Source organism: Phocoena phocoena, chromosome 7, assembly GCF_963924675.1.
Source record: "Phocoena phocoena chromosome 7, mPhoPho1.1, whole genome shotgun sequence".
Classification (NCBI taxonomy): domain Eukaryota; kingdom Metazoa; phylum Chordata; class Mammalia; order Artiodactyla; family Phocoenidae; genus Phocoena; species Phocoena phocoena.
The window spans coordinates 88391929-88410120 of NC_089225.1; the positions used below are offsets into that span (position 1 = coordinate 88391929).

At 38.3% G+C, this 18192-nt stretch overlaps 1 protein-coding gene across 3 annotated transcripts in view; it reads left to right on the top strand.

Annotated features, from left to right (window-relative positions):
• Window positions 1–18192, top strand: part of UNC80 (unc-80 homolog, NALCN channel complex subunit) — a 238039-nt gene that overhangs the window by 164621 nt on the left and 55226 nt on the right. For all 3 annotated transcript variants that reach the window (XM_065880023.1, XM_065880022.1, XM_065880024.1), the window contains 11 exons: window positions 233–414; window positions 1034–1165; window positions 3581–3767; window positions 4403–4534; window positions 6208–6351; window positions 9587–9687; window positions 10694–10780; window positions 12374–12557; window positions 14341–14435; window positions 16072–16161; window positions 16897–16998. In XM_065880023.1, coding sequence (XP_065736095.1) covers window positions 233–414; window positions 1034–1165; window positions 3581–3767; window positions 4403–4534; window positions 6208–6351; window positions 9587–9687; window positions 10694–10780; window positions 12374–12557; window positions 14341–14435; window positions 16072–16161; window positions 16897–16998 — 1436 coding nt within the window. The remainder of the gene's footprint in view (window positions 1–232; window positions 415–1033; window positions 1166–3580; window positions 3768–4402; window positions 4535–6207; window positions 6352–9586; window positions 9688–10693; window positions 10781–12373; window positions 12558–14340; window positions 14436–16071; window positions 16162–16896; window positions 16999–18192) is intronic.

Sequence of the window (18192 nt, forward strand, 5' to 3'; positions counted from 1 at the left end):
AGATCATGCTCGCATCAGATATTAGAAGATTGTGGGAGGCACAAAGGATGAAGTCTGCTTTCCAGGTGCTGAAACATGCTTTGCTTTTGCCAGCGCTGGTGGCCTGGCTCTATAGCTCAGTAGTCATTTTCAAGAGACAGAAGCAGTTTCCCCATTCTACCTATCCCCAGGAATCATGCAAAATTAAGAGGTGCATAGCTGATGAACTGTCTTTGATGTTGACTGTCTTTAGCGGCCATGTTCCTGTTGTGTGCGGTGAAAGTCCCTGAGGCCGTGTCTGATATGCTGACATCAGAGTTCCACCACCCGGAGACCGTGCAGCGGCTGAATGCTGTCCTTAAGTTCCACACACTTTGGAGGTTTCGCTATCAGGTCTGGCCCCGGATGGAGGAGGGAGCACAGCAGATTTTTAAGGTGAGGTATACATACGCGGGCCTCTCACTGTTGCAGCCTCTCCCGTTGTGGAGCACAGGCTCCAGACGCACAGGCCCAGCGGCCATGACTCACGGGCCCAGGCGCTCTGCGGCATGTGGGATCTTCTGGACCGGGGCACGAACCCGCATCCCGTGCATTGGCCAGTGGACTCCCAGCCACTGCGCCACCAGGGAAGCCCGAGATGCTTCTTTTTTTCCCTCTCTGATTACATAAGTAAACCTGACTCGTATATGAGTGAATTCTTGTCCTTAAAACAAATTGAAATATAAGAATGTACAGTAAGAAAATCAAGTTTCTATAAACCTCAAGATTTCAGCACCATCCCCAGAGGTAAGCACATAGAAGTTTGGGGTGTAATCTTCCATACATTTTGCTATATAAATACAGATGTTCTTTGGAAGATGGGGTGATTAACACAAATAGAGATCATATAGTTGAAACCCTTCATTTTATTAATGAGTAAACTGAGGCCCAGAGACGTTCTTCATGTGCCTTATAACATCCTATGCTCTAAAAGACTATGTCATAATTTTGCTTCAGACTCATTCTAGCTTATTTTCCATCTTACTCACTTCATTCTTCTGATATCAACTAACAGATCCCGCCTCCCAGTATAAACTTCACCCTGCCCTCCCCAGTGCTTGGAATGCCATCTGTCCCGATGTTTGACCCCCCTTGGGTCCCTCAGTGCAGCGGGAGTGTCCAGGACCCCATTAATGAAGACCAGTCTGTGAGTAACAGCCCCTTTCTTTCTAGTATCTTCAGGCTCCATGGTATACATGTAAGGGAGAACAATGGATGTGTGAGAGAGACAGTTGTCATAAGAATGTAATAACAGCACAGAAAATCAATCACAAAAGGCCTTTAGTTCTTGTGAGATAGAAGGAACTGACATCTGGGGTGAGCATTTGCAGACCTCCAAAAGCCAAAACAGTTTTGTTCCGTAATCGTAGAAGCAGCCACCTTATAATAAAAGCTACTAAAAGCATTAGGCATTGATTTCTTAGCCAAAGGTAGTGCTTTTGCCTCTCTTTATTATAAAACAAACAATTCATTTAACCTACATAAGCTACCCAGGAGTTAATGAGATTGACTCTGGATGAATAACAAAAAGAACTGAGTTTCCTGCTCTTGCTGTCCTTGTTTGGACCTTAGTCTGTTCTTTACCTTATTGATCATCAGTATCATCATCAGAAACGTCACTCTGAGAGCTCAGGTCTTACTCTCTTCTAATACATTACTGCTCTAAGTAATATAATTTATAAACAGTTAAGTTTAGAACCCAGTCTATTTATAAACAAGAACCAAGAATATGTGCCTTTTGAAAAAATGAATCTTCAAAATATGCCTTTTTCACCTGTTGCATAGCATTTTCATAAATTACAAGATAATGTAGAAAATTTGGAAGATAAAGCAAATATAGAGAAAGAACACATCTCTATACACAAATTCATGATTATTTCCTTGCATAATTTCCCACAGGATTGAGGGCAATTGGTATGTGAATATTAAAGATTTCTGATATATCTCACAAAATATCCCCAGGATAATTGTACCATTTTACCTTTATATAGCACAATAGGAAAATGTCTTCTTTATTCAAATTAACTAGTATTATTTTTTAATGCCACATTGAATGGCAAAAAACAAAGTTATTGGCTTTTTTATTCACACATTTTTAAAAAGTTGGTTGAATATATGAAGCGAGGTTGAACATTTTTGCATGTCATACATATATTTTCTAGGCATTTGTAGTTTTCTTTGAACTGTTTGTTTGAACTCTTTACCCATCAGAATGTTTTTCTTTTAATTCGTCTGCATACACTACCTTCATATCTGATGGTTTTGTGCCAAAGACAAAGGCACGCTTAGCTCTTCCCTCCAGCATCTGAACCACTGGTATAAAGATCCTTGGTTTTTTTCTCATACATGTGATAGATTCATTTGAGTCAAGTACGTTCTCTTCCCAATTTCACAGTGAATTTCAAGCCAAAGCCCCTAATTCTATATCCAGTTATCTTTCCCTTATCTTATTATAATACACCAGCTTAACCCCTGGCTCTGAAAATGAATTGCCATGTGGCCCATCAAATGCCCTTAATTGCTGTTGTGTCATCCACTATTGGAAACCTTTAGTCTTATGTTAAGACCCTGCATAAAGGGAACTTCGATGACAGCTGTCCTTTAGAAGAGTGACCAACACCCCTTGTCTGTCTCTTTAATCCTATGTGACCACTGGCCAACAAAGATGTAGAATTTCTACTATACATAGACATCACTTCAAATTGGTAGTGAAGAACATCACGTGATCACTTCCCTGCTCTGAGACCAATGACTCATCCCCAGAGCTCTTGGAATTTATCTCAGCATAAACATCATGATTAAGGCAAAAATAGAATGGCCCCTTTGCAAAGTGAATCTTTTCTCCTTTATTGTTTCCTATCTGTTATGCTTTTGCTGCTGGTAAACAGAGTCAAATTTTACATTCAACCATAGCAACACTACCAGCTCTCATAATTTCCATTCAGTAGCTTTGTTTCTATAAATATTGTTAAGTATTTACAGTGTGCCACTGTATTTTCTATTATTTATATTTATTATTATTTAACATTAATATTTCTAAATATTTGCAGTGTGGTAGATACTTAAGATACAAAAATGAAATAAATCACATAATTAATTGTTTTACATGAAAGAGATCTTTCCTCCTCCTTCCCATGGTTCTGACTTTCTCTTTTATTAACCTTATGAAGTAAATGTCCTTCATTTAAAACGAGTTCAAGAAATTTTGGAAGGAAACAGAGCATTAAAAATGTTTATTCGATGTGTTTAAAAGAGTGGATCATTGATATTTTATCCTAAAATAAGATTAAGTAAAATAACATTTTTTCTTTCCCGAAATTACAAACATCCTTGAAGAATTACCCAGATTGAATGAAAAAGAATGTCTTAGTTGTACACAGCCTGGAAACTTGGTAGAAAAAGAAGCAAGCAAATAAATCTCCATGAAACTAGATCATGGATGCCCTAACATTTCCTGAGAACAAAGTACCACATCTGTGTCTACATTTAGTAGAACACTCTTTATACATGTGACCTTGCAGAAGAGTTGCTAGTAAATAAACTTGCCTTCATGTCTCTGTAGAAATCCTTTTCAGCCCGGGCTGTGTCCCGCTCCCATCAAAGGGCAGAACACATCTTAAAGAACTTGCAACAGGAGGAAGAGAAGAAACGTCTTGGTCGAGAAGCCAGCCTCATCACTGCCATCCCCATCACCCAGGAGGCTTGCTATGAGCCCACCTGCACACCCAACTCAGAGCCAGAAGAAGAAGGTGCCCTCTACACACTGGACTTCTTTGAGGGGGGTGCTCTGAGTCACACAAAAGGGAAAGGACTTGCTTTGAAATAAACATTGACGATTTTATGTGACATGAGGTGATATGCTCCCTCTATCTCTCTCTCTTACCTCCTGACACTATCTAAAGGAAGAGAAAAAAGTTGTCTTTTTCTAAATGTTTAGAGCTGGCTTGTTTACAGAGGAGGACATTAGCCACATTGAATGAACTAATATGATAAGGGACCAAGCAGTGACTATGATTCAGGCAACAGCTGAATCCAGAGTGTGTGCTAAAACATACGCAATCAATCTTTCATCATTAAAAATGGGGTTAGTCCATTAACTACTTTCAGCCTTCACAAGTGCAGACAGTTTTTTGGTTGGTATCAGAAAAATGATTTCTGAACCATTCTAAATTCAGTGATTCTCTGCCCCACTTCTGTGAAATCTCTGGGAGGAATTTTCTGTCTGCCTTTCTGTAGGTGTTTTTTCCTCACCAAAGTATACTCTAAATTACTTAAGCCTTATGCTATGAGAGCTATATACACTTTGATGTAAGTACAACTGTAATAGTGATGATAACTTTTTTGTTACAAAACCAAAGTTCACGTTCCCCATTTTCTTTGCCAGTAGAAGAAGTCACCAATCTGGCAGCCCGTCGACTGTCTGTGAGTCCATCCTGTACCTCCAGCACTTCCCACAGGAATTATTCCTTCCGCCGAGGGTCAGTCTGGTCAGTGCGTTCAGCCGTCAGTGCTGAAGGTGTGTCCTCTTACAAATGTGTCCTTTATTCCTCATGACTTGTGTGTTTTGAAACAATTTTTATTTGATATGATTATTTCCCTTCATTATATTGTCTTCATTAAATAAACTGTCTCATGATCTTAAAGTTTAAAAATGTATATTAGATGAGTGGTATTCCAAAAAAAATTGTTGATTTAATCCAGCCAATGTCCTTGATAAGTTGGTTCTATTTTAATTACATTACATGTCATCATATTGCTGAGGGTTCAATTAAACATCATTCTAGGCAGTTAACAGTTTTCAACACTGGCTGCACATTACAATCAAGCAGGGAGCTTTTAAAAATGCCCAGGTCACACCCAAGACCAAATCAGAATCTCTAAGGGTGGGACTCAAGCACCTCAGTGTTTTTAAAATCCTCTCAGGTGATTCCAGTGCATAGCTAAGACTCAGTAGGATGCTTTAGGATGCTGTTCTGGAATAATTTATCAAAGGAAGAACAAAGCTCATGCCAGTCCTGTAATGAAATCCGATTCCGGGGGAGAAATGTGATACTCTTCAGTTCTAAGAATTTAAAAACTACGCTTCTCTAATGATAACTGTCTGGGGACACGCTCCTTCAATATTATACAGATTTCATCACGATTTATAAAGTCATCAAAAAGTTGTACAGAAATTAGTGGTTCTCAACCCTTCACTGCACAACCCTGGAAAACTTCAAAAATGACCAATGCTAATTAATCACAGCAGCCCAAGGCATATCTATATTTTTTCTAACACCTTTATTGAGATATAATTCACATACTAAAATTCACCTTTTGAAGTGCATAATGCAGTGGTTGTTAGTATATTTGTAGAGTGTGCAACCATCAACCCTACTTAATTTTAGGATATTTTCATTATCCCCAAAAGAGACCCTATACCTATTAGTAGTCACGCCTCATCCACCACTCCCCCCAACCCCTGACAAGCAATAATCTACTTTCTATTTCTATGGATTTGCCTATTCTGCACATCTCATATGAATGGAATCATATAATATGTGGCCTTTTGTGACTGGATCCTTTCACTCAGCATACTTTCAAGGACGATCCATGCTGCCACATGTATCAGTTCTTCATTCCTTCTTATTACAAGATAATGTTCCATTATATGGATACGCCACATTTTGTTTATCCGTTCACCAGTTAGAGTGGACTTTTGGGTTGTTTCCACCCTTTGGTTATTATGAATTACACTCTTATGAACCATTATGTATAAGTTTTGTGAGGAAAACTGCCAAACTCTTTTCAAAAGTGTCTGTATCGTTTTACATTCCGACCTAAAAGCATTAAGGGTTCCAACTGTTCCACACCCTTGCATAGGCACAGTAATCTTGGAAATGAAGAGCAAAGTTGGAAAACTTATATTTCCCCATTTTAAAACTGACTACAGAGCTGCAGTAACCAAGACTGTGCAGTATGGACTTGAGGGTTGATATACACATCAAGGGACTAGATTGGAACCGGAAGTAAACCATTACCTGTATGTTGATTTCAAGTTTGAAAAGGGTGCCATGAAACGTCAATGAGGGAAAGAATAGTCTTTCCAACAGATGATGCTGGCACAACTAAATATCTGCACAGAAAAAAAATGTTCCATAAGTAGGTCTTGAACTGAGAAAAGCACATCGATTCTGTCTCCCTCTTCAGATGAGGAGCACACCACTGAACACATGCCCAGCCCGCACGTGCCTCAGCCCCCGCAGGCTGTGTTCCCGGCATGCATCTGTGCAGCAGTGCTCCCCATTGTCCACCTGATGGAGGATGGTGAGGTGCGGGAAGATGGAGTAGCAGGTACAGTTTTTTGTTTGTTTGTTTTTTGCGGTACACGGGCCTCTCACTGCTGTGGCCTCTCCCGTTGTGGAGCACAGGCTCCGGACGCACAGGCTCAGCGGCCATGGCTCACGGGCCTAGCCGCTCCGCGGCATGTGGGATCTTCCCGGACCAGGGCACGAACCCGTGTCCCCTGCGTCGGCAGGCGGACTCTCAACCACTGCGCCACCAGGGAAGCCCAACAGGTACAGTATTGACTAGTCAAAACCGTCAGTAACTCTAATAAATACTGAAGGCGTTCATCTGATAAAGAGCAGTAGGGTGCCCTCGAAGCCATGAACCACTGGCCACGTGTGGAGTTGTTTTATGGACATACTCCACAGATTTGTGGAGTGACAGATTTGTAGTGCGCTGAACTAACACTACCACTTTCTCCACCTTTTCCTCCCACAAACTTTATAATCAAGATGTCGCACTTAAAATAGGCAGTTTTTTCCAGGAGGGTTGTTTAGGACTGGAGAACAGACCAACCTTCATTTGGCCACGGAGAAATCAAATAGTGATTTTTGGCCACCTTAGAAATCTTAGCCATTGGCTTGACATCATTAATGCCATCTTTCTCACTTGATTTCCTTTCCAGAGGTAATATGTAAAGAAAATAATTGAAAAATGAACTGATAAACTAGGAGTAAAGATGAGTTACATTTGTCACAGATAACAGGTTAATATTCTTGATGTTATTTAAAAAAAAAAAAACCTTTATAACTCAATAATGACATTTTTATACCCCAGTAGAGAAATGGACAAAGGATATAAACACACATTCTAACAGCCAATTAAATCTGTAAATAACACTGTTGTTTAAAACAACAGTGAAATCTTACATTTCATATAAAAAATTGCAAGGATTATTTCAAAAGAAATTATGCATAGCTGGTAAAGATTCAGAGAAAAGATTATCCTCACACCTTACTGACGGCAGTAAAATTTTAATGCAAGCATTCTGAAACAGTTTCACAGTATGCACCATAAGCCTTAAAAGTGTATACACCCTTTGACACAGATTTTGGTATCTAGCAATTTCCTAAGGCAGTAATGAGGGGTGAATTAAGGTTTACAGAGAACGCTGTACCTTGTATAGTTTTAAAATAACAAATATTCGAAAAGAGTTTAAATGTCCAACAATAGACAATTAGTTAATCATGGTACCTCCATATGACAGCTTTCTGTGCACATTAGAAAAGTATTAACATAAAAGTGTTCAATTTATAATTAAAAATGTGAGTACCAGAGAGTATTTTCTATGTGATATTATTTAAAGATACATGTAAATATATATATTTCATGTATATGAAAAAATATACTCCAAAATGTTTATAGTTGTTTTGGTGGTTGGTAGACTTAGCAGTCTTATTCTCCTCTTTGTCTTTTTCTGTATTTCTCATGTCTTAAGCATTAAACTGCCGTACTTAGCAATTAGAATAAAAATAGTGTTATAAAGATAGTTTTGCAGCCAATTTCAACTTAACAAAAACACACATCTATTTTAATTATTTATAAAGATACATGAAAGTTAAAGCTTATATTTACATCTCTTAAATTATTTATTTATATAGCTCAATTTTAATTGGATGGTTAGCTTCTGAAGCAAAAAAAATTGGTATGATTTATTTTAAATATAGGCTGAAAAATAAATTTATGCTAAACTCTATATTCCTAGTTTAGAAAACTAAACTAAACCATTTAAACTGAAGATCATCTAATGCTTACCCCCTACTCACTTTTACCCACCTGCTTTCTTAGCCTGGGCACTTCCAGGCAACCTTAGACTGACCACTTTTCCCAAAGAAGTAGCACTTTCTTTCACATTAGGAATAATTATTTATTCCTAAGACACCCTCATTAGAAGTGGGAACCCTAACTGTTACTGGCTCAACTATGTCATCTTGCTGTGGGAGTTATTATTTAAAACATTCATGTGAACAATAAAAGGTCATGTCTAATTCATGTGCATTCTAAACAAAGCATATTTTCTAAAGCAAATGATTACTTTAGGAATTTCTGCATACAATAAACAATGAAGTGGGACTTTAATAAATACTTACCACTGTTAACATTAGGGTAATTTCCAAAATAGAGATTCATAACTGTATTCTTTTTTTATTAAGATGTAATAGACATATAACATTGTGCTAGTTTTAGGTATACAACATAAACATTTGATATATGTATGCATTACAAAATGATTACCATACCACGATATGTTTAGTTAACATCCATCACCATACGTAGCTACAATTTTTTTTTATGATGGGAACTTTTTTTTTTTTTAATTTTTGCCTGCTTTGGGTCTTCGTGGCTGCACGTGGTCTTTCTGTAGCTGCGGCGAGTGGGGGCTATTCGTCACGGTGCGCAGACATCGAATTGCGGTGGCTTCTCTTGTGGAGCACGAGCTCTAGGTGCGCGGGCTCAGTAGTTGTGGCCCGTGTGCTCTAGAGTGCAAATTCAGTAGCTGTGGCGCTCAGGCTTAGTTGCTTCACGGCATGTGGGGTCTTCCCGGAGCAGGGTTCGAACCTTTGTCCCCTGCATTGGCAGGCGGATTCTTAACCACTGTGCCACCAGGGAAGTCCTGAGGAGGACTTTTAATAACTACTGTCTTAACAGCTTTCAAGTATACAATACAGTATTGTTAACATCAGTCACCATGCTGTACATTATATCCCCAGGATTTATTTATCTTATAACTGGAAGTTTGTAACCTTTGACCACCTTCCCTCCCCCCAGTACCCACCCCCCCACCTCTGGTAACCAATCTGTCCTATGTATCTATGAGTTTGGGTTTTTCTTAGATTGCACGTGTAAGTGAGATCATACAATTTTCTTTCTCTGTCTGACTTCTTTCACGTTGCGTAACACCCTCAAAGTCCATCCATATTGTCACAAATGGGAGGATTTCCTTTTTTATGGCTAAATGATATTCCATTGTATATCACAAATGCATTTTTAACAAAAGCAGTGCTGGCATTTAAAGGGCATCCTATACTCTTTTGTCACATTTTCCTTATAGGCTAAAATGTTCAGAAACAACAACAAAAAGAACAGATACCTGCCTTTCAATAGAAAAAGAGTTCACAGAACATCTGTAAGGCAAAAATTTGAGCGAGACCTATTAAAGTTTAGAAAATTATTTGAATACTTTATCTAATAGATTTATCTCCATTTAAGATGAATATTCAATTTCCTTTCTCTTCTGAAGTGAGTGCTGTGGCCCAGCAAGTCTTATGGAATTGTCTAATTGAAGATCCATCAACAGTTCTTCGACATTTCCTGGAAAAACTGACCATCAGCAATAGACAAGTAAATTCCTCTTTCTTTATAGTGTAGCTGTGTAGCTATGTGTGTGAACATGGTTAAAAACAAGCAGTGGACTTTATAGTGACATGCATGCAACATTGGTGTCCTCTGACATATAGCCGAGAAGTACTTTGGATGATGATAATGATGAACAAATTAAACTTGGCTGTTTTCTTTTGAATTTCTCCATTAACTGATGTCTCTGTATGTATATGGTACCCTGCTAGTAATGACCCTAAGATACTGAAAGATTCTCAATCTTTTAAACAAAGATTAAATTCAGTTTAATGTTTTCAGTGTTCGGTACGTTTACTGAATTCTGACTGGCTGGTAGTATGTGGTGCAGGTAGTATTATTAGAGCATGTTGAAACTCTCCATTAATCAAAAAATCTAATTTATCAGGTCACCCTGTGAGAAGATTATGCCAAATAAAAGTCATTTTCTGAGCAATGGCAAAATACCCTGATGATTACAAATTATTTCTTCATTTCTGTGTTATGGTCCTGTTCACTGGAAGATTAAGTTTCTGAAAGGAAGGTTAATTAGAAACACCTCCATTTATTCTCTCTTGGCCTAGCTTTATCTCTTTGATTTGAAACATAGGAAGCAGAACTATGAAGTTCAATACACCTAGTTTGTTTAATGATTTCTTAAGATAGATCCTCCTCACATTTCCATCACACCTGGAAGCCACAGCAAATAGAGATGACTAAACGTACAGCTTTCCTGTGATTTGCCTGTGACCTATAGACACAGTCTACATTTTTATTTAAAAATTTGACTCTTGCTTAGTAATTTCATGTATTAGCTTCTAGGAGACGGTGTTACAGTTGGTTTAAATGCTATTTAACAAGTATCACAAATACTGTATTAAAATTCTGAACATAAGGGAAATCAACATGTGGGCAAGAGTAAGAAAAATCCCCCTACCTTGCTTTTCAAGAAGTTAATTTTATTTCCTACAGCATGGCAGCTGAATGAGACCTAGAAATTCTGTTGTTCTTTCAGGATGAGTTAATGTACATGCTGCGCAAACTTCTTCTGAATATCGGAGACTTTCCTGCTCAGACCTCTCACATCCTATTCAACTACTTGGTGAGTTTCACCTCCAGTAGGTTATAAATATTCATTTCCAAGTAGGAAGCAACAATAAGAGAAAAAGATCTTAGGAGATTTTTTTTTTCAATAAGTTCCCATTAATTATATGACTGAAGGTGAATCATGGTCAGCTGAATTCACCACTGTTTGTATGGGGAAACCCCACCTGGCACAATCCTTGGCATGTGATGGGCACTCAGTAAATGTCTCTTTCCTCTCTGTCTCCCTTTGGCATTATAGAACTTCCTCATGTCAGTCCATAATTTTAGTTTTCTGTTGAAAAAATGTATATGTCATTTTTTTAAAAATTCCTTTTTCTTTTAACACCTTTATTGGAGTATAATTGCTTTACAATGGTATGTTAGTTTCTGCTTTCTAACAAAGTGAATCAGCTATACATATGCATATATCCCCATATCCCCTCCCTCTTGCGTCTCCCTCCCACCCTCACTATCCCACCCCTCTAGGTGGTCACAAAGCACGGAGCTGATCTCCCTGTGCTATGTGGCTACTTCCCACTAGCTAACTATTTTACATTTGCTAGTGTATATATGTCATTGCTACTCTCTCACTTCATCCCAGCTTCCCCTTCCCCTTCCCCTTCCCCTTCCCCATGTCAAGTCCATTCTTTACGTCTGTGTCTTTATTCCTGTCCTGCCCCTAGGTTCTTCAGAACCATTTTGTTTTTTTTTTACATTCCACATATGTGTGTTAGCATACAGTATTTGTTTTTCCCTTTCTGACTTACTTCACTCTGTATGACAGTCTCTAGGTCCATCCAGCTCACTACAAATAACTCAATTTTGTTTCTTTTTATGGCTGAGTAATATTCCATTGCATATATGTGCCATATCTTTATCCATTCATCTGTCGATGGACATTTAGGTTGCTTCCATGTCCTGGCTATTGTAAATGTGCTGCAATGAACATTGTGGTACATGACTCTTTTTGAATTATGGTTTTCTCAGGGTATGCTAACACATATATATGGAATCTAAAAAAAAATAGATGGTTCTGATGAACCTAGGGACAGGACAGGAATAAAAACCCAGATGTAGAGAATTGACTTGAGGACATGGGGAGGGAGAAGGGTAAGCTGGGATGAAGTGAGAGAGTGGCATGCACATATATACACTAGCAAATGTAAAATAGATAGCTAGTGGGAAGCAGCTGCATCACACAGGGAGATCAGCTCGGTGCTTTGTGACCACCTAGAGGGGTGGGATAGTGAGGGTGGGAGGGAGATGCAAGAGGGAGGGGATATGGGGATATATGTAGACATGTAGCTGATTCACTTTGTTACACAGCAGAAACTAACACAACATTGTAAAGCAATTGTACTCCAGTAAAGATGTTAAAAAAAAAATAGCAGTAAGTATTTTAGGGATGACATAAAAATATATGGCAACCTGTTCAGGTCAGTTTTCCCTTCTTCTGCTTACTTCCACTGAAAGTGTTAGAGAAGCATTTGAACAGAGAATTCAAAGTCAAAAAAACAATATTTAATTAAGAAAATGAAAAGCCAAGGCAATGAGAATGTAAGCTCAGAATTACTGTGACTTTGTGACCACTTCCTGTTCTGACTTATAGGTAGGATTAATCATGTACTTCGTGCGGACCCCCTGCGAGTGGGGGATGGATGCCATTTCAGCCACTCTGACTTTCCTGTGGGAGGTGGTCGGTTACGTAGAAGGCCTGTTCTTCAAGGATCTGAAGCAGACCATGAAGAAGGAGCAATGTGAGGTCAAGCTCCTGGTGACTGCTTCAATGCCAGGTACTGCTTTTGGAAGACATAACTTTTTTAGGAGTATAAATAGGCTTTTACGAAACTAGTGTCTCTTTCATTCATGAGAAGATTTTCTGACCCTGGGATTGAGTGCTTCAAAGAACTTTTGTTGGATACAATCTGAAGAAGTACAATAGGCCCTTTAAAAGTCAGCAATTGCCAGATGAAAAGGGAGACATCAGAACTGAGATCCACGTGAATCAGTACTTGAAGGACTGCCAAGGTTAAAGATTTATTTAAGTCTATTGCAGAGGGCCAGCTGAACTGAGAGCCTTTTTGAATGAATTTTTGGCACTGCAAGGAGAATACTATTGTTTGCATGGCAGGGACCCCAGGCTTTTGTAAACTCACTGAGAGATGGCTTTATGAAAAATTGGAAAAGGGAAAAGCAGGAAGGAAAATTACAAAAAAACATGCAGTGTGATATAAACTCTAGGTACAATTCCTTTTCACATTGGATAGCTTGCCTTTCTTGGAGATGAAATTTTGCCAAGCCTTTATCCTTGCGCAATGTCTACGAAAATGTGAGATAATACATGTATTGAAATAAAAAGACAAAATTATATATAAATAAGAACACAGGTTCTGGCAGCAAAGAGGCCTATGTTAAAATCAGAGCACTGTCGTTTATCATCTGTGTAATTAATATTAGCTATGAAAAAGTACATCACTTTTAAAGCTTTCTTTACTCACACGTACAATGGGAGTATGACTCATACTTCATAATTGTGAGGAATAAATGAGTTTAGGTTTGTAAAATACTAGCTGCCATACCTGACACGTGGTAAGCATTCAGTAAGTGGTATATGGTATATGGTATATATACCATATATGGTATATTTATGTGTCTGTAGGTTACTCAACAAAGAGATCAGCTTTTATCACAGCAAAGAAACATATTGTCAGGCATATACTTAAAAACAACTCATTATAAATCAAGGTATATCATAATGTTCACTGTCTCACCAGCCAAGCAGAATACAGAAAATGTAAACTTAAACTACCTTTCAGGTACTTGTTTAGCTTTTGCTAATAGCTCTGTTTGTATCTTCTCAACCATTATTACCTCATCATCTCATTTAAAATAAAGGAATAGATTATTTGTTGGAATGCTTAAGGTTTGAATTCTGACTCTTCCACTAAATAAATGTGTCTTTGACTAAGTTACTTATAAGTTCTTATTTATAAGAATAAGTTCTCTCTGTTTCTTCATTTGTAGTGTGAAAATAATAATACCCATATCATAGGGTTGCTATGAGATTTAAATGTGATTATGCACATAAAACCATTTAAAAGTATGGGGAACTCCATAAACGGTAGCTATGATTTTTAAATAATAAGTAAACATATTTAAAATATATATTTAGGGCTTCCCTGGTGGCGCAGTGATTGAGAGTCCGCCTGCCGATGCAGGGGCCATGGGTTCGTGCCCCGGTCTGGGAAGATCCCACATGCCGCGGAGCGGCTGGGCCCGTGAGCCATGGCCACTGAGCCTGCACGTCCGGAGCCTGTGCTCCGCAATGGGAGAGGCCACAACAGTGAGAGGCCCGCGTACCACAAAAAAAAAAAAAAAAAAATATATATATATATATATATATTTAACTAGAAACAAAGGAGTGCAGTTAGTACAATGCACAAGTCGCATTAAACCCTCACTAGTAGTAATCATAATAAAAACATCAGCTTATTGATAATATTTTAATAATTTGTGCTTTATGTATAAACTTTCTTATAGTAGAAGTCAGTTTATTATGATTTTTACCTTCTGTAGGTACCAAGACCTTGGTAGTTCATGGACAGAATGAGTGTGATATCCCAACCCAGTTACCAGTCCATGAAGATACTCAATTTGAAGCCCTGTTAAAGGTAGGGATGACTTTTGACAGATGTGATTTGTTCTTAATGCACAATGGCTATGTCCACTTCACTGATCATCCAGTTTTGAATTAAATTGCCTTTCTCTATCTTCAAATGAATATATGCATTTATTTACCTCTTCTAGAATCTGTCCCACTCTTGTGTACTTCCTCTATTTCCTTGCATAATTTTCCCCACATGGATGGATGTAGGCAAGATCACGCTGGCTCCCTCTCAGTTACAGCAGCCACGTGACACTCCTCTTGAGATGCTGTGAATCCTGCTTAGGAGTATCCTGGCATCACTTGTGGCAGTTCTGGAGCCGCCCTGGGTTTGCACGCCAAGGGCACTGGCACAAACTCTAGGGGTCAGGTGACAGTCCATGCCAGAGACACTTTTTGTGGCATCGAGTTGAACAATACACAGTCTTGATTTGCCATTGACAAAAATGATTGGAGAGGCAGAAAATATATACCTTAGAATGAACTAAGTGAATCAAGGAAGTATTTTTAATGGTTATGACAATTACGCCCCTTAAGAGATATGCAGTCCATTGTTACTCATGCCTGTAGGGTTGTTAAGGGAAAGTAGTAAGTACACTAGTGCAGTGATTCCCTGTTTATCTGGAGCCCAAACTTTCAGCCCAGAAAAGACCTCTGAGAAATTCAGTTTTGCAAGCTTGTGTATTTTATTTCAGTAGAAAGGGTCGTCAAGCCTCCTCCAGGCCTCACTCCTTCATCTCCAGAGCATCTCTCAGGCCCAGTGAAGCAAACTTTAACAGCCACTTCATTTTCCTACTCACTTTGGATGGTAGGATAGCATGAAGGCAGACAGTGAGTTCAAACCCAGGCTCCACCACAGCCAGTGTTATCTAAATAAGTCAAACGACAGGCTCTCTCTAGTCTCAGTTTCTTTTTCAACAGTGCTCGATTATTAGTGCAGGTTATACAAGTTCTCTACATTGAAAGCATTGAGCATAGAATATAGTAGATAATAAGTGCTCACTCACTGTGGTTCATATTATTCTTAATGTTGCTACTAAACATGCTTTCTTCCTGATACTGAGACCAGTAGATGCCACTGTACCTTCACAGTTCATCATCACTCAAGTCTACATTGCAATTGTACCTCTTTTAGCTCTATGAGAACAGAGCAGATAGTTTGTATTACACTATCAGGCTTTTTTAAAATTGAGATATAGTTGATGTATAATATTATATACATTTCAGGTATAGAGCATAGTGATTCACAATTTTTAAAGGTCATATTCCACTTATAGTTATTCTAAAATATTGACTGTATTCTGTGTTGTACAATATATCCTTGTAGCTTATTTATTTTATGCATAGTAGTTTGCACGTCTTAATCCCCTACCCCTATCTTGCACTACCTTACACAATCAGTCTTTATGCTGTCATTTTTTTGGATAGCTGTGTGCATGTAGATGTTCATATATATGTGTGTGTGTATAATATATATACGTATATATATGCACACATAATATATAAAGTGTGTGTAAGATATAAATACATATATATTCCTTATAGGAAGTTACCTTGTTTTACGACATTTTTACCTTTCAGCTTACTGTTTGGCTCATAATATGATCTCAATAAATGTTTATTAAAAATTGCTGTCGTTCTAGGAGTGTCTGGAGTTTTTTAATATCCCAGAATCCCAGTCTACACATTACTTTCTCATGGATAAACGATGGAACCTTATCCACTACAATAAGGTGAGACTGCAGTGATGACGCTCATGGAGAGCTGTGTCAAAAGCCCATTATGCCTTTCCGGAGGGCAGCTTCACTCAGGGGGGCGTCGCTGTTTATAGGTGAGGCGTATGGCCGCTTGGTTCACACCACCTCACTGCTGATGTATTAGCTTTGGACTGGCCACTTTACCTTTGTACCCTTCAGTTTCCTTGTCTGTAAAGGGAAGGTGATGATAGTAGCTACTTTAGCGTCGTTGTAATAATTAAAGGAGGTAAGTAAGGCACTTCATCACTCGTCATTATTACATCTAGATGAACACTTAAGTTGCCCGTATTGTAAGTACACGTGTTTATTTGGAATGTTAATGTTCTCGTGCCGCTTTCTACTACATTAAGCATGATTGTGGTAACGTGATCTAATGAACAAAGGAAACCTCAGGAAGACCACTGACATCACTTTACAGGGCTTTTCTTTTCTTCTTCAGAATGGGTTTTAGTAAATGGCGTCTGGCTCCTTTGCTCCTGACAGAGCATCCTGGACTTTGGAAAGCATACTCGGCCTGGGGAGATTGAAGCTTTCCCGAGGAGGGTGTTTATCTTCCCTAGGATTTTGTAGAATTGGGGAGCATAAAGTAGTAAGAATCTAAACCATCAGAAAATACATAACATGTTTGTCTGACCTTTGGGGAAAGAGGAAATGAGAGTCAGAGTTTAATTATTTGAACTCTTTTTTTGTCTTTGTGTAATCCCACCACAGACCTATGTTCGGGATATTTACCCTTTTAGGAGATCCGTGTCTCCACAGCTGAACCTTGTACATATGCATCCAGAGAAAGGACAGGAGCTCATTCAGAAACAGGTGCCTGACCACCACAGTTTTGTTCTGTTTTGTCATATCATTGGGATAGATGATCTGTAAACGGTTGCCAGCCCTGAGATTCTGTGATTCCGTTATGATCCTTTCTAGAGAGAGAATGATGGGCCCTTGGTCAATAGATAGTTCCCCAAAATAGTGTGTTAACCAAGTTTTTATAAATTGGATGAATAATGCAAAGGTATTAAGAAACACTCACTTGGAGAATGCTATGAGAAATCATTGGGGTATAAATAGCAGAAATCTTCTAATTTATTTACCTACTAGTTTCTAAGTTTGGATTTTCACTCCACATTTTTGTAAAGCAGGATTGGAAGTACACATAGTGTAGCTATAAGAAGGTTGTCCCAGAAATTTATGCTAGCTGGAAAAAAATAAAAGGGGTCAATGTAGTGTGCCTGAAAAAGGCCCCGCACCAAGGTCCAGAGATATGGACTCAGTCCCAGCTCTGCCACTGACCAGTGATCTGACCTTGGACATGTTACTGACTTCTCTTAAAATAGGAGGAAACAGAATCAAGCAGCTGTACTTAGATTTAAGATTGAAGAACAGAATAACGTTTACACATCTCATCATAAATCAGACTTTGAGCTTAAGGAAATTCACTGTTTTGCAAGCAAAATATAGCTGTAGTACACAATTCTAATAATGATACAATTTTAATGTGGTCTATGTGTTATATTCATTTATTTTTAATAAAATGTTGAAACAAACTTATTTCAATTTTTCTGCACGTAGCAAGGATGCTTTTCAAAAATATTTTCAGAGGATGGCATAGAATCTGACCATTTAAGTAATTAAAAACATAGTATTAACTACCTAAATTGCATTTAGAAGAAAGAAAATAGTGAATGTATTACAAAGTGTGAGGTGTTGGGCAAAACTGTAAGACCTTAAATATAAATAATTCCTAAAACAATTCCCCACAAATTATCCCAGCCTCTGATTTTGGCAGCAAAATAATGAAAACCATAATCAATAACCGCACTTCACGAGTGTGTTTTTTAAATCATGTTTAAGAACACGTTTTAAGAGAATAACATAAAACGGGGCCCTTACTCTATTTATACTCCAAGTTGGGATCTTAAGACTTCTTTCTGATTTCCTCAGGGAGATAATAATAGACAGACCTGTGGTTCTGGCTCTGAAGTCTCCTCCACAGCTGCTCACTGCTTATCA